Source organism: Rosa rugosa, chromosome 2, assembly GCF_958449725.1.
Source record: "Rosa rugosa chromosome 2, drRosRugo1.1, whole genome shotgun sequence".
Classification (NCBI taxonomy): Eukaryota; Viridiplantae; Streptophyta; class Magnoliopsida; order Rosales; family Rosaceae; genus Rosa; species Rosa rugosa.
Window position 1 is genome coordinate 63935069 of NC_084821.1, and position 13882 is coordinate 63948950.

Here is a 13882-nt window from a genome sequence, read left to right on the forward strand (position 1 = left end):
GAAAAGTTAGAAATATGAATACGAGTGGACTGAAAAATAAGCCCAATTACTTGAGACTTCTAAGAGCTAACTTTGAAAAACTTGGAAGTGAAAATTTGAGTGCTCAAATATGGCAAGTCAAGTAGTAAATTTAGGTGCAGTCACTAATCTTTTATCATTTTATTTCTGACAAAATAATCTAGACATGACAACCAAAATCAATTAGTAATAGATGAAGAGGCTCAAATTTCTATAAATACATTTACAAAGTCACAAATTTTTAAATTGTGATTCACATTTATTTGACATTTTCGATACTCAGTTTATTATATTCTCAAGTCTTCATCACTCATTTATTGAAGTAAAAAGACCTGCAATTGGAGAAGAACTAAAATATTAATCTAAATTTTGATATTGAACCATCCACATCCTATTTTCACATTTAAAAATCAAAATATCAAATTATTAGATTTAGGCCAAAATCTCCAATGTGCAAGGTTTTAAAGTATTATGGATGAAACCACGTGGTAGTGGTGTGTTGGTCGAATGGCCTAGTCTGGAACCCCCAGGTCTAGCGTTCGAATCCCAGCTCCCATCCCGTGGCCCGCAGATTTGAGGGACCCTTTGGGTTCGTGCGTCTGCGGTGCAGTGGATTAGTCTGGTTTTGCCTGGCTTTCGGCGTTCGAATCCCAGCTCCATCCCGTGGCCAGCAGATTTGAGGGACCATTTGGGTTCGTGCGTCTGCGGTGTAGTGGGATTAGTCTGGCTTTGCTTGGCTTTCGGCTCAATGTCGGTGCAAGTGTCCTGGCGCTGGGATACCACTGCATGGGTGTGCCGAAGATCTCTCTATCCAAAACAACAACAAAATTAAGTGTAAAAAAACACGTGTCACCCTAGAGTCGGCCCAGTCCCCACCAAATTCTCCAATCTTCAATTGCGTCTTTTTTGCTGATTGAAAAAGGAAAGTCTTGGCGCGTAGCACGTGAAGCGCGTGGGAGGATTAGTGAAAGGGTTAAGTAAAGTATCCACCTAATCCTACTTAACATAGGAAATGGTAATTATTGCTCCTCCATAAAAACCCCCCGCTCTCTTCCTTGTTTGGTAACTTTACTCTTTGCTAGCTCCTCCATCTCTGAAATTCTCTCGAGGGTTTGGCACAGCCGTTGCGATGTCGGAAGATTACCCAAACGCCATTGTTCTGCGCTCGAGGAGGCTCTGATGGTCCAAGATGACTTTGAAGTCGTCTCTTACACCAAGTTCTCTGCGATCGATTCCTTGGTAAGTACCTCCCTATCTTCTTCTTAATTCTCCTCGATCTCTTTGTTTGTTTATTAGGTTACCCTAAGATCATAACATAATTTATGGTTTGGTAGATCAGAATAACCACACTTTATAGCAAATTAAGCTAAGCTTGATTCTGAATCTGCGTCCAGGCTTGTAAAACCAAATTTACACATCTTTATGTTCGCACATTATTAAATCTGCATCATTAAGAAGTTCTTCTCATCAAATAGGCCTCCACATTATTTTGTGTAGACACAGATTTGCTGCAAAAAGTTGGCCTATAGTGGAGTCGTGTTTGAGCAAGCATGGCGTTTTGTGCACACTGGATCTGGTATGTGTCATCAATCTTGTCTCTTCTGGAGTTTGTATATTAATACGGATTGGTTAATCGATCATTGTGAAATCTACTCTGGAATCTGGATTCATCACTAGTTTATTTCAAATTGGGTAAGATATGATGCACATATTAAATCGTTGGTTTTCTAATTATGGTCAGGTTGAGGGTAATATGAAGGTCTCTAAAACTAAAAGGGCTGAAGATGAAGACATAATTTTCAAGGCAATTGATATTTTGCAGCTTTTGTCGAGAAGTGTTCCAGCACGTTGGGTAAAAATGGCAGAGCCCTTTTCATGTTATAACTAATTAGCTATTGTATATATTCAATGATTCGATGTAAATTAGTACTAATAAGCTGGTTATGTATTTTTCTTTTCACTGTTATTATTTCTCCTTCTGAGAAAATATGTGAATAATATTGGTATCAGGAGTAATAGATCTTGAAAATGCTTAATTTTGTGTTGTTATTAAGTTTTCATCTTAATTTCAACTATGTTGTATTGGCCTTCTGATTTCAGTGCACACGCTTTTGATTTCAGGCAATACGAACGCTGGATTGCAGTTGGCAACATGAGATCATCAAGATTGGGAATCAAGAAGGGGGGATTTGCAACATATTTGGGATCAGTAAGGTGGGTATTACATGTTTCCTTCCTCTCTTTATTGTTTTTTTTCCTTCCCTTTTCTGCAGCAGGTGTCTCTTGATTTATTTACGTGAACTCTCGTCTTATATGTTTTTTAAGCACTATCTCTAGTTAGGTGGGACTAGTTGTAGCATTGCAATGTGGTCATTAAAACTTTTTTTTTTTTTATGCAAGGTTTAGAGTTGGTTAGGGTTTTCTGAAATAAGAAGTATTACTTATGATATGATGAATTTTGTTGACAATTCATAGTTTGAGTTTTGGCATTGTAACACAGGGAGTAGAACTTTTGTTTGATGTTAGAAATGGTTTAGAGTGGGTTAGTGAAACAAGATTTAGTATCAATGTAAAAAAAGTAAGATGAATGAGCAGCCTTTTAGTTTTAGCTTGCAATGCAGTAGATAAAGCTATTGTAATAACATGAGGAATGAGCGGATCTTGTAGTTTTAGCATTGTAATGAATAAAGCATTTGTTTAATGTTTGTAAGATTTACAGTTAGTCCGGACTTAGTGACACAGGACTTGTGATCTTGAAGATAACATGAGGAATATGAGTCTGGCCAGATATTCTGCTACCTACATCATTATGATTTATGAGTTAGACTTGATCCTCTTTGTGGTGCTAGAGATGAAGCTTAATTTTCCACCTTTTTTTAATTGTCTGCAGGAGCAATTTCTTGCACGGAGGAATCTTCTCGCTGGTGTCATAAAGGTACAAAATAGTTAAGAAGATGAATCTCAACTTCTCAAGGCAAATAGCCTCGGTACACCTTACATGCTTAATTCTTTATGCTGGATGTTTTTCTGATTTTTCACCATAATATTGTGACACAGGGACTTTTTGAACTTACTGGCTGTGGCGTTTTTCTTAAGGTTAGCATTCTCTTGTTCTTTTGATCCTTGACATTTCCTTTTGCTGGTCTTCCCCTTCCAATTTCCAGGTGAAGTGAGACTTCAGAAATAAATTTTTTTTTTTTTTGCTTTCTAAATGATCAGGGAAATACCATTGCTCTTATTGGTCCACTGCAAGGAATAAAGACGATAACAAAGATTGTGGAAGACTGCATCGCTCACAATGTGCCTCCTGCACCCCGTGTGCGGAGGATTAAAAAGAAGACTCAACTGATGAAGGATGCGAGGATTAAAATGACAAGTGAAGTGATGAAGAGTCTCGAGGCTTTTCATGTCTGAAATGTCATAATTTCATCTATAGTTTCAAAGGCTTCATGCCAAAATTATCTCAACGACAAGAGACATTCGTACTTTTTAGGGATATTGTATATCATATCTATCCCTTGGAAAAACTTGAAGTGAGAAATATGAATTTAATTAGGAGTGCAGAATGATCCCAAATGACCTGAGAGTAACAATATCATGATATATTTTATAGTTATTACTAGTCATATTTCCCAAAAGAAAAAATTAAAAAATGGCAAGTCATAAAATTGTCTGTGGCGGTTGACACTGATTGGTCGCTGTGGTGAGTTTCATCATCGTCCTCTGATCATTCGACAATCGGTTTTCTTGTGGAGGATGTACGTGTGAAATCTGCTCTAGAGTTCATCTACTCATCATCTTCATGGATGGGAATGGGGTTGCTCATCTTTCCGTCATACGTAACGAGTTTGTTTATCTTCAGCTGGTTTCGAACCATTTTGTTGAATTCAAGAAATCTTTCACTTGGCGTTTCTTCCTAGGCTTCTTAGGACCAATCTGAGTAGAGAGCTTTCGAGGTTACATGATATGGTTACTCTCTTCCATCAATTCTCATAGTTGCCTCACCATAATAAGTCGGATAGATAAATTTAATAGAAAATTACATATAAGTGTCAATTTGAGACTTATATTAGTCATAAGGCCACCTAAATTTTTTTGTACACATAATGCCACTTTAGAGCCCAAAACCATTAGCTAATTTTTATGTTATACCTATTTTACCCTCATCTGTCTCTATCTTTCTCTACCATTTATTATTTCAGTTTCAGTTTCAGTTAACCACGATCTCTCTCTCTCTCTCTCTCTCTACCACAATGAAGCTCTCTCTCTCTCTAGTTCACTGAGGAAGATGAAGCTCTCTCTCTTTCTTGCATGCAGACGAAGACGAACCTCTCTCTAGATCGCAGATGAAGCTCTCTCTCTCGTCGAATCAATCTCAGTGTTCTCTCTCTCATTGAATCGATCTCAGCGTTCTCTCTCTCATCGAATCTATCTCAGCGTTCTCTCTATCTACACTCTATAGTCAGTGAATTGCACACTCTCTAATCAATCATTGAGGTTTGATTCCATCTCTCTGCACTCTGTTTAGCTTGATTTATACTTTGATTTTCGTCACTATGATTTAATTTTTGTTTTGATTCGATCTCAGCTTTCTCTCTCTACACTCTGTTTAGCTTGATTTATACTTTGATTTTCATCACTATGATTTAATTTTTGTTTTGATTCGATCTCAGCTTTCTCTCTCTACACTCTGTTTAGCTTGATTTGTAGTTCAACTTTCATTACTGTGATTTCATTTTTGTTTTGCTAAACCTAAATCATGCGTAGCTTATAGTTAAAGAAGCTTATTGTGTTATAGAAAAATGTACAGAGAAAGTTACTAATGCAGTGTGTAATTGTTACTGATACAGTTAAGGAATGAAACTAACACAATGAAATAATTCTACGTCTACTGTTTTGTTATACATTCTTTGTTTTTTCCTCTTGCCTTTTTACTCATATCAAAACTAGAAGCTGATTGATAGAGTTATAGGTTCGCGGTGCAGCAACACGCTGCTTTCTATTGATTCTTGTCATATATATATCTTTGTTCTTCCATTATTTTTTCATTGTTGATTGCGTTCAGTAGCTTTATATAATTGTTATAGTGACTTTACCTTACTGTGATAGTAGTTTTTTTCTGCTGTTCTATTAACTTTACCTTACTGTGACTTTACCTCACTTGTGTTTGTTTTGTGTTTTCATTCATATCAAAACTAGAAGCTTATTGATAGAGTGATAGGTTCGTAGTGCAGCGGCACGTTGTTGTCTTCATTCTTCGTTATAATACCAATCTTTATATCATGTCTTTGTTTTCCCGTTATTTTTTCCTTTTTAATTACATTTAGTAGCTTTGTATAACTATTATAGTGACTTTACCTTACTGTGATAGTAGCTTTCTTCTCCTCCGCTAGTACTTTTTCAATCTGATTCCAGTAGGTTTTGTGTTTTCATTGATATTGAAAATAGAAGCTGATTGTTCTTCCTCTAATGTGAAATTGCAGTAACTTAACCATGGTTGCAGAACCTTATGCGAGGTGCATGTATATGTCCGAGATAATCATGTTCTTTCTTGATATGAAGCATACGTTCGATGATATTGTGAGGGAGGTTTTATGAAGACGCAGCGAGTTAAACTTCTGTGGTGAAGCCTCCATTGGTTAAGAGGTCATTAGGCCGACCCAAATCTGTTCGAATGAAGTATGTTGCGGTGCCACGATGAGGCCTATCAAGTGTGGTCGGTGTGGTGAGTTGGGGCGCCACAACAAGATAACGTGTATTGCACCAATCTGAAAGCTGGCAATAGTACATGAACATATGGAGTATCTTTTTACAACATTAAGATTAGCTTTTTACAACATTAAGAGTAGCTTTTGATAACATTTGGAGTATCTTTTACTATATCATCATTTTTTTTTTCATTGAGTATAGCTTTCACTTATAGTGGCAACTATACATGAACAAATGGAGTATCTTTTTACAGCATTAAGAGTAGTTTTTGATAACATTTGTAGTAGCTTTTATAGAATGGGGAGTTCCTTTTACTGATGATGTAATAACTTTTACTATATTGGCATTTTTCAATATTGAGAATAGTTTTTGCAATAGCTTTCGAGATTGATGTTGAACTTTGCTGTTTAACTTTGTCATAATTCCGATAGTTTCAATTTGTTGAGAATCTATTGGATGTTGAAACTTTAAGTTCATTACATTTCTACAATTTCTGCTTTACTCTTTTTTGTTATGTTTTTAAGTTACACAATATCGAACGCAAATGGGCTAAACCTGTTGTAACTTAATTAAGAATAGCAAGAAATGTTGTAACTTCAAAACAAACCTAGAAATGGACATTCGTGTCAAAGAAGAAATTTAAAGCTGAAAATAACAAAATACACATTAATTTCCATCCAATATCAAAGTTGAAAATTAAACATAAAGCTACTGTTAACAGTTCATAAAGCCACTTTCAATACTTCAAGATACTACTGTCACCCCTACATCATTTTCCATCAAATATCAAATCTGAAAATTAAACAAACATAAAGCTAATGTCCAGACATGAAAAATCTACTTTGATAAACTAAAAATCTACTGTGACCACTACATAATGCTACTGTTTCAATTATCATCTAATGCCTCTTGCCTCTCCTTGTTCTTTTACTGGCATACATGAACTCCTTGTCTTGACCAGCCTTCCTTTTTTTCTTCTTGATTCGATCAACCATTGAATTTCTCTTTACAACTTGCTTCTTCCCTTTCTTTGTCTCTTCAATTGGTTCCTCTTCAAGGTCTTCTTCTTCATCTGCAGTAGCTTTTTTTTACCCTTTTGCTTCTTGTTGCTTGTCCTTTTGTTTCCTCTTTTTGAGAAGCCCTGCCTTTTTTAGATTTTCTTGCTGTTGTGTACTTCTATCTTCTTGTCCTCACTATGGGTTCTTCTTCTATGTCTTCATCATCGTCTCCACCACTATCACCATCAACCCCTTCTCTACCGTGGAAGCTACTGTTAAGGAATATGAAAGCTACCGTCGAAGACTAGAAAATATACTCACAAAAACTAGAAAAAGCTACTATGAAAGACCAACAAAGCTACAGTGGAAGACTACAAAAGCTGCTTCAACATGCCAAGATACAAAGCCTACCACCAAAGAAAACAAAAGCCAATAACCAAGTATTTTAAAGCTACATCCAATTAATAGGAAAGCTACTGTCAAATAACAAAAAACTACTGTAATAGACATGTAAAGTTACTGTCAAATAACCATGAAGCTATTAAGACAGAACTAGAAAGCTCTTGCAAACTGGTAAGCCTAGTTGCTGTTAAAGATAATTAAGCTACTGTCAAGCATCATGAAACATACTACCAAACACCCTAAAAGTTACTGCATGCCTAAAAAAATCTCAAATCAACTTCCAAACATTCTAAAAGATACTCCAAAGCAATTTGCAAGAATCAAGAATGTATTTGCATACAAGTACTACAAAATTTTGGCAAGTTTTAAATCAAAGACTAGAAAAACTACTGTCAAGCAAAACAATCGCTACTACAAAAAACTATGAAACCTACTAGCAACCAACATAAAATCTACTACCATAAATTATGAATGTTTTGCCAAGAAACACGAAAGTTATTGTCAAACAAAACATATGTACTCCCAGGGAAACAAAAGTACCCGCTAATCAGCCTAATCTGTTTAAAAGCTACTGCGAGGGAATACGAAAACTACTAACAAATAAAACAAAAGCTACTGCCTAAAACAAAAGCTATTGCCAACAGAAGAAACACCTATTGTTAACCAAAGAGAAAGCAATTGCCAACCAACCAAAAACCTACTCTCAACCAGAGATAGAGCCACTATCAACCAATACATAATCTACTCCCAACCATCAAAACAACTACTGCAACAACAGTAATACAAACCAAGCACCTACATTCATTAACAAAATAATTATTCTTGAAATCAAAAGTGAAGGCTACTCCAAAGCATCAAAACAATATAAAAGCTACTATAATAGTACTGAAACCCTAAAATTTGATAAAAAAATTAAAAGCTACTACAAATCAATTGGCTATTGTGAGAGTTGAAAGAATGGATTCTTACTTTGTTGAATCGATTGGAAAATTGAGTTATAGCGCCAGATTCCTTCTCTTCAAATTATGCCCGATGCTTGAAATGTCGGATTCCACCATGTTGAGACTAAGCCCCGACGAGAGTGCCGCGACGGGAGAGAGCGCCGGCGACAAGAGAGAGCGCACGCCGGTGACGAGAGAGAGAGAGAGAGAGAGAGAGAGAGAGAGAGAGAGAGAGAGAGAGAGAGAGAGAGAGAGAGAGAGAGAGAGAGGTTTCTGATTCAAAATAACCTAGACGATAGAATTGGGTCTATTTAGACTAGTGGCATGACCGTAATTTCTTTTATTTTTAATGTTTAAAATTTAACCCTATTTTGTATTTGGTGGCCTTATGAAGGAAGAAAATATTTGGTGGCCCTTAAACTAAAATAACACCTCAAAATGAACTTATATGTAATTAACCCTAAATTTAAATATTTTTTTAAAAAAGAAATAAAAGGGAAAAAAAATGGTCTTTAGAGCATCTTTATCAATGCTAGCAATTTTTAGTTACCTTTTTATGAATTTTAGCAATTGCACCAGACCTTTAAGTGACTATTTATTTTAACTTTTAACTATCTCGCTCTTAAGAGAGCGAGATGAGACCCTTTATTATTTTTGTTAAATCAAAACATCTTATCTTATATAATTAAGTTAATTCCTGAGGGAATAGTTAAATTTTTGAAGTACCATATATGCCCTCACATAATGTAAATATTAATAAACAAATTAATTCCTATATGAGGATAAGATAGTCAATTGACTATATCGTATTTGGAAAAATTGCACTACCTCCTATGAAAAAAGGAGAAGTTTCCCCAAAATAAGGAGAAAAATTATTGAAACTTTTTTAATTTAAGAAAAATAGAAAATCAATTGGCTTTACATGTGCGGAGCACATGTTAAGGGGCTTAGTTATTTTTACATGTAATATATAAATACATTTAAACTATTTTTTTCCTCATTCTATAAATGATATAAATATAAACTAGCTAAAATAGAGAGAACTGATGCAGACATATTTTAAAAATGGCTAGCTAAAATGATTTTCTAGTTACTTTAGTTAAAATTTGACTAACATACTCTTCATAATAACTAAGGAGCCCAAGATAGAGAGTTTGCTAAAGTTGCTTAACAGCTTACTTTTTCTTTCCTAATGTTATTTGGACTGTTTTGGTATTTTCCTTTCGTCTATAAATGAAAAAGGAAATTCTTGGCGCGTACTAATAATATAGTAGGTCAAGCGCGTGGCACAGTTAGAACAGTATCCACCTAAGTCCTACCTAACTAAGGAGAGAGAGTCATCGTTGCTCCTCCTATAAAAACCTTCCCAACGCTCCAAACTGGTTCGGCCTCATCATAACTTTACTCTTTCGGACCAGAAAACACTGTTTACCTTACCCTCTCTCTCTCTCTCTCTCTCTCGGGTTTCAAAACCACCGCAGCGAGATGCCGTTGGAGGAGGATCCACACGACGGTGCTATGGAAATCGAGGAGTCTGACATTCCGAAGCTCCAGACTGACTTTGAACTCGTCTCTTACACTCTCTTCTACGATGAATTTCTAGGTACCTACCTTCCTCTGCTTCTTCTTCTTCTTCCTTGCTTCGTTACACAAGATTTTCTCCTTAAACTAATGGTTCAATTCCAGTCAATTAGATATTTGTTTGTATCGGTATTTATTTGACATTAGCCTTAGTTTACTGAATAAATATGATCACATTCATCATTGTGAAACAGAAAAGTGTAAAATAGAAGCAAAATTTGATGGAAGTGTGTTACATGGAATTGTAAAATTTGGAAATGTTGTGTCTCATTGTAATGTCTCTTTGGTAAGCTCATTGTGGAATAGTAAAGGTTGGGCATGCCCAGCTGTTTTATTATATTATGCTTAAATTCAGGGAAACAAAAGTTTTGCTTTATTATTTTGAAGTTTTAGTTGTTTGACACGAGCCTCGAGTTACTGAATGAATGCCTATGCACATTCATCCTTCTATATGCGATTTTTCAGTTAGTCAGTTCATTATATAGGAGTGGAAAGCTCCATTTATTGATTATCAGCCTTTGAATTGTGTTGTGCAGACACAGATTTGCTGCAAAGAACATGGCCTATTGTGGAATCCGCCTTAGAAGAGTATGGCCTTTCGTGCACTCTGGATCTGGTAAGTGTCATAATAGATCTGGTATATGAAAACTATCCTGCAAATTTCAGTATATTAATTGACAATCATTGTTAAATTTTCTCTGGATTCATCACTGGTTTTTCTTTTTCTTTTTCTTTACACAAATGTGTGTGTGTGTGTGTTGTAAAAAGGGGTTTTGATTTGATATGCACATACTAAATTGTTGTATTTCTGTCAGGTGAAGCGTTATATGAGAGTGTCCACAACCAAAATGGCTTCAGATCCAGATTTTATATTCACAGCTATTGATATTCTTGAACTTTTGTCAAGAAGTGTTCCGGCAGATTGGGTAATAATGGCAAATTCTTTGTTTTTTGTTTTTTTCTTAACTTATGATTAATGAGCTATTCTATATGTTCAAATGATTTGGTATAGTTGCTAATGTAGCACTGGTAGAGGATTATTTATTTATTTATTTCTTAAGGAAACCGCAAAACATGGTTGCAGAAGGAATCCTGATCGGCTATATATGTTTTTATTATACTGTACATTGCATCATCTACCTCAACTTAAGATTACTCGGAGACTGCGTGGAACTGATTATCAGTCTCCTTAATTTGTTAGTTTGAGCTGAGCTATTTTGTATAAACCTTTTAATTTCAGGCAATAAAGATTCTAGATTGCAGTTGCCAACACGACATCATTAAGATTGGGAATCAAGAAGACGGTCTTTGCAGGATATTTGGGATCAATAAGGTGGGTATTGCATAGCTTTCATTCCATCTTTTTTTTTTCCCTGTAGCAGTTGTCTCCCATTTCATGCTATAAGAGATCTGACTTATTAAATTACTTTATTCCAAATGCTTTTTTTGGGTTCAGAAAGTAAATCTGACTCGTAAACTCCTTTCTTCCATATGCTTTTTAATATACCTTGGTACTCTTCTTTCCAAAACTAACCCTTACACTCTCATCTAAATAGGAAATGTGTTGTACAAAATTCTATAGGAAGATGTTGTAGCGGTTCTTTTGAAAAGAATAGTATTTTTGGATAGAAATCCATTAGAAGTTAAAGAAGAATCAAAGTGTTGCAAAATGGAGTGAAAACTATTATGGCTTTTGTTTGATTTAAGGAAGGTCAAGAGTAACCACACTCTTTGAAAAGATATAATGATTAATATAAGGATTCCTATATGTTTTGGCAATGTATGCATAAAGCTTCTCTTCTCTTTGATTATGCAAAGGTTTAGAAAACAATTTGTGAAGATAATACAATATAAGGGTATGAGTTGAACTTGGTGTTGTTTGATGTTAGAAAGGGTTTAGTGAAACATGAATTACTGTGAAGGTAATATGTGGATGAGCCTGTTGAGTGACTTGAGTCTGCCTCAAACCTCTTTGTACTTTGTAGTGCTAGATATGCAAAAGCTCAATTTTTGGCCTTTCTGATTTCTACTATTGTCTGCAGGAGCAATTTCTTGCACGGAGAGCACTTCTCATGGGTGGTGTCATGAAGGTGCATATTGTGATCTAAATTCAATCATGCATTTGTTCTATCTTCCCATTCTATTGATGCTATTATGATTATTCTCTAACTTTTCACATATAATGGGATGCAGGGACTAGTTGATGTGACGGATTGTGGTATTTTTCTCAAGGTTAGTGTTAATGTTATTTTTAACCTTATGTCTGACATATCCTTTTCTGGTCCTCCCCTTCTGGCCTGCATGTGAACTAAAATTATTGTTTGTGAATTATAATATGCCTCTGAATGAACAGGGAAACACTATTGCTGTCCTGGGTTCACTTCATGGATTAAAGATGGTAAGGAGGATTGTGGAAGACTGTATAGCTCATGATGTGCCTCCTGCACCCCGTGTCCAGAGGATGAGAAAGAAGAGCCAAGCGAAGAAGGCTAGGAGGATCAAAAGGACCAGTGAAGTGACAATGAATCTTCAAGCTTTGCGTGTCTAAATTGTGTTATATGATGCTCATTTAGAAAATGAGTGACAATATTATCCTAAATGGCCAGATATGTTAGTGGTGGAGTCATCTTCATCATTACTTCATTAGTAGGGAGTTTAGTTACTACTGTGGTTGTAAAAGGCTGTAGAAATGAGTCTTGAGTTAATATGTTTTTTCGGATGTGATTGGGAACTGAAACAGAGAGCTCAAAAGTAATATTAAACAGAAACTGACCGAGTGTCATTTGCCTGTGGGTTTCTCATATTTCAAAAAAGGTTCAAAATTTTCCTCTTTTTTATTATGTTCAAAAACTTATAAACCCTATTGTTAGCCTAGTCCTCAGCAAAGGAATCCAGTCTCGCATGTACATGACCTTAAATTCTTTTTCTGAAAACTGGACAAGGAAATGCATGTATGATTGTTTTCCTGGTATGAAACGAATGATTCATCATAGAGCGAAACCAGCAGTGTATCAGCATTCTGTTTTGGTTTTTTGCTTTTGCGATACTAATTTGTGGCAGATAACCATGGCCAAAACACATTCCATTTGGTTTTTACCCTTCTTGACAATGACACACTTTGACTGAACGATGCAGAAATGGAGAATCGTTCTGAAACTCATTAACAATTTAACGCACAGTTATTATTTTCTTTAAATGCCTTCATCATTAGAGTGTCATAAAGAGCATACAACCAACTACTACAGAACCTAATCAATTTGAAACATAAAGAACATAGCTACTCAGATGAAGTGATGAACATAGATCCACCACAACATTAACTAAACTAGAGAGATGCTATATCATAAAAGATGTAAATTAATCCTCCTGCCAGTCGATTTCTGCTAATTACCAGATCATTAACACTTAATGGGGGAAAAACCACCTCTCAACTACCGACCTTGGTGGGATCGGGTTGCCGTGACGGTCAACCTTGCAGCGTCTTCCACGACGAGGAGATGGAGCAGCTGATGATGACGGAGTGGTGCTCCGTGATGAAGTAGCAGCAGGAGTAGTGTTCCCAGATGTTGGAGCCAGCTCATCAGTCGCCGCAGAAGCCGCTCCAGGAACAGTGACGGAGGAGCTGCTACCATAACGTGCCTCTTGCTCTTGCACAGGATCATTGAACTGATCATCATCCCCAACAGTTTGAATAGCAGTGGTAGTAGAGGTACCAGTCCTCGAAACCTTGACTTTCGGCTTCTTTTTCCCTACAACATTAAGGTTGGCAGCAAGCTTCTTCCAATAAGCGTAAATCTCCTTCTTCTTTTTTCCCGTGGCCACCTCCCTTTTCAGTACCGGCTTTGCCTTCTCTTTCTCCTTCTTCTTCTTTCTCATTCTAAGCTGTGGTGTGTTCCTGTACTCGTCGACGTCAACAATGACTTTTTCCTTCCCTTTCCTGCTGGTGGAAGCCTCCTTGTTGACGATGCCCTCAATTGCAGCCGTGCTCAATTTGCATGACATGGACTTCAAAAGTTTCGACATCTCGCTCTAAAAACAGCGAAACAGAAAGAGATCAGTAATTTCGGAATTATGAACACAAGAGAAATGTATTTAGATATAAAAAAAACACATACAGATACAAATACTAATGAGGAAGCCAAGAGAAATGAGCTAGCTAGGAACCTGCTCACACTTTCACTTCCCAAAACATACCTGGCTGTAAGAGAGTGCCTTGCTTAAATAGCAAGGGAA

The 13882-nt window shown here is 36.2% G+C and overlaps 2 protein-coding genes across 3 annotated transcripts in view; both read left to right on the forward strand.

Annotated features, from left to right (window-relative positions):
• The window catches only part of LOC133729267 (uncharacterized), a 47224-nt gene extending 43629 nt beyond the window's left edge, over window positions 1-3595 (forward strand). The window contains exons 3-7 of the mRNA XM_062156765.1: window positions 1760-1870; window positions 2140-2232; window positions 2909-2953; window positions 3076-3114; window positions 3238-3595. Coding sequence (XP_062012749.1) covers window positions 1760-1870; window positions 2140-2232; window positions 2909-2953; window positions 3076-3114; window positions 3238-3432 — 483 coding nt within the window. The 3' untranslated portion in view covers window positions 3433-3595. The remainder of the gene's footprint in view (window positions 1-1759; window positions 1871-2139; window positions 2233-2908; window positions 2954-3075; window positions 3115-3237) is intronic.
• Window positions 1-12452, forward strand: part of LOC133729266 (KRR1 small subunit processome component homolog) — a 42323-nt gene extending 29871 nt beyond the window's left edge. The window contains exons 2-8 of one of the 2 annotated variants that reach the window (XM_062156762.1): window positions 9519-9671; window positions 10165-10265; window positions 10465-10575; window positions 10890-10982; window positions 11692-11739; window positions 11843-11881; window positions 12003-12452. In XM_062156762.1, coding sequence (XP_062012746.1) covers window positions 9554-9671; window positions 10165-10265; window positions 10465-10575; window positions 10890-10982; window positions 11692-11739; window positions 11843-11881; window positions 12003-12197 — 705 coding nt within the window. In that variant the 5' untranslated portion in view covers window positions 9519-9553 and the 3' untranslated portion in view covers window positions 12198-12452. Of the gene's footprint in view, window positions 1-9444; window positions 9672-10164; window positions 10266-10464; window positions 10576-10889; window positions 10983-11691; window positions 11740-11842; window positions 11882-12002 lie in introns of those variants that run through there. The other variant, XM_062156763.1, reaches the window with a different exon arrangement.
• The last annotated feature ends 1430 nt before the right edge of the window (window positions 12453-13882 follow it).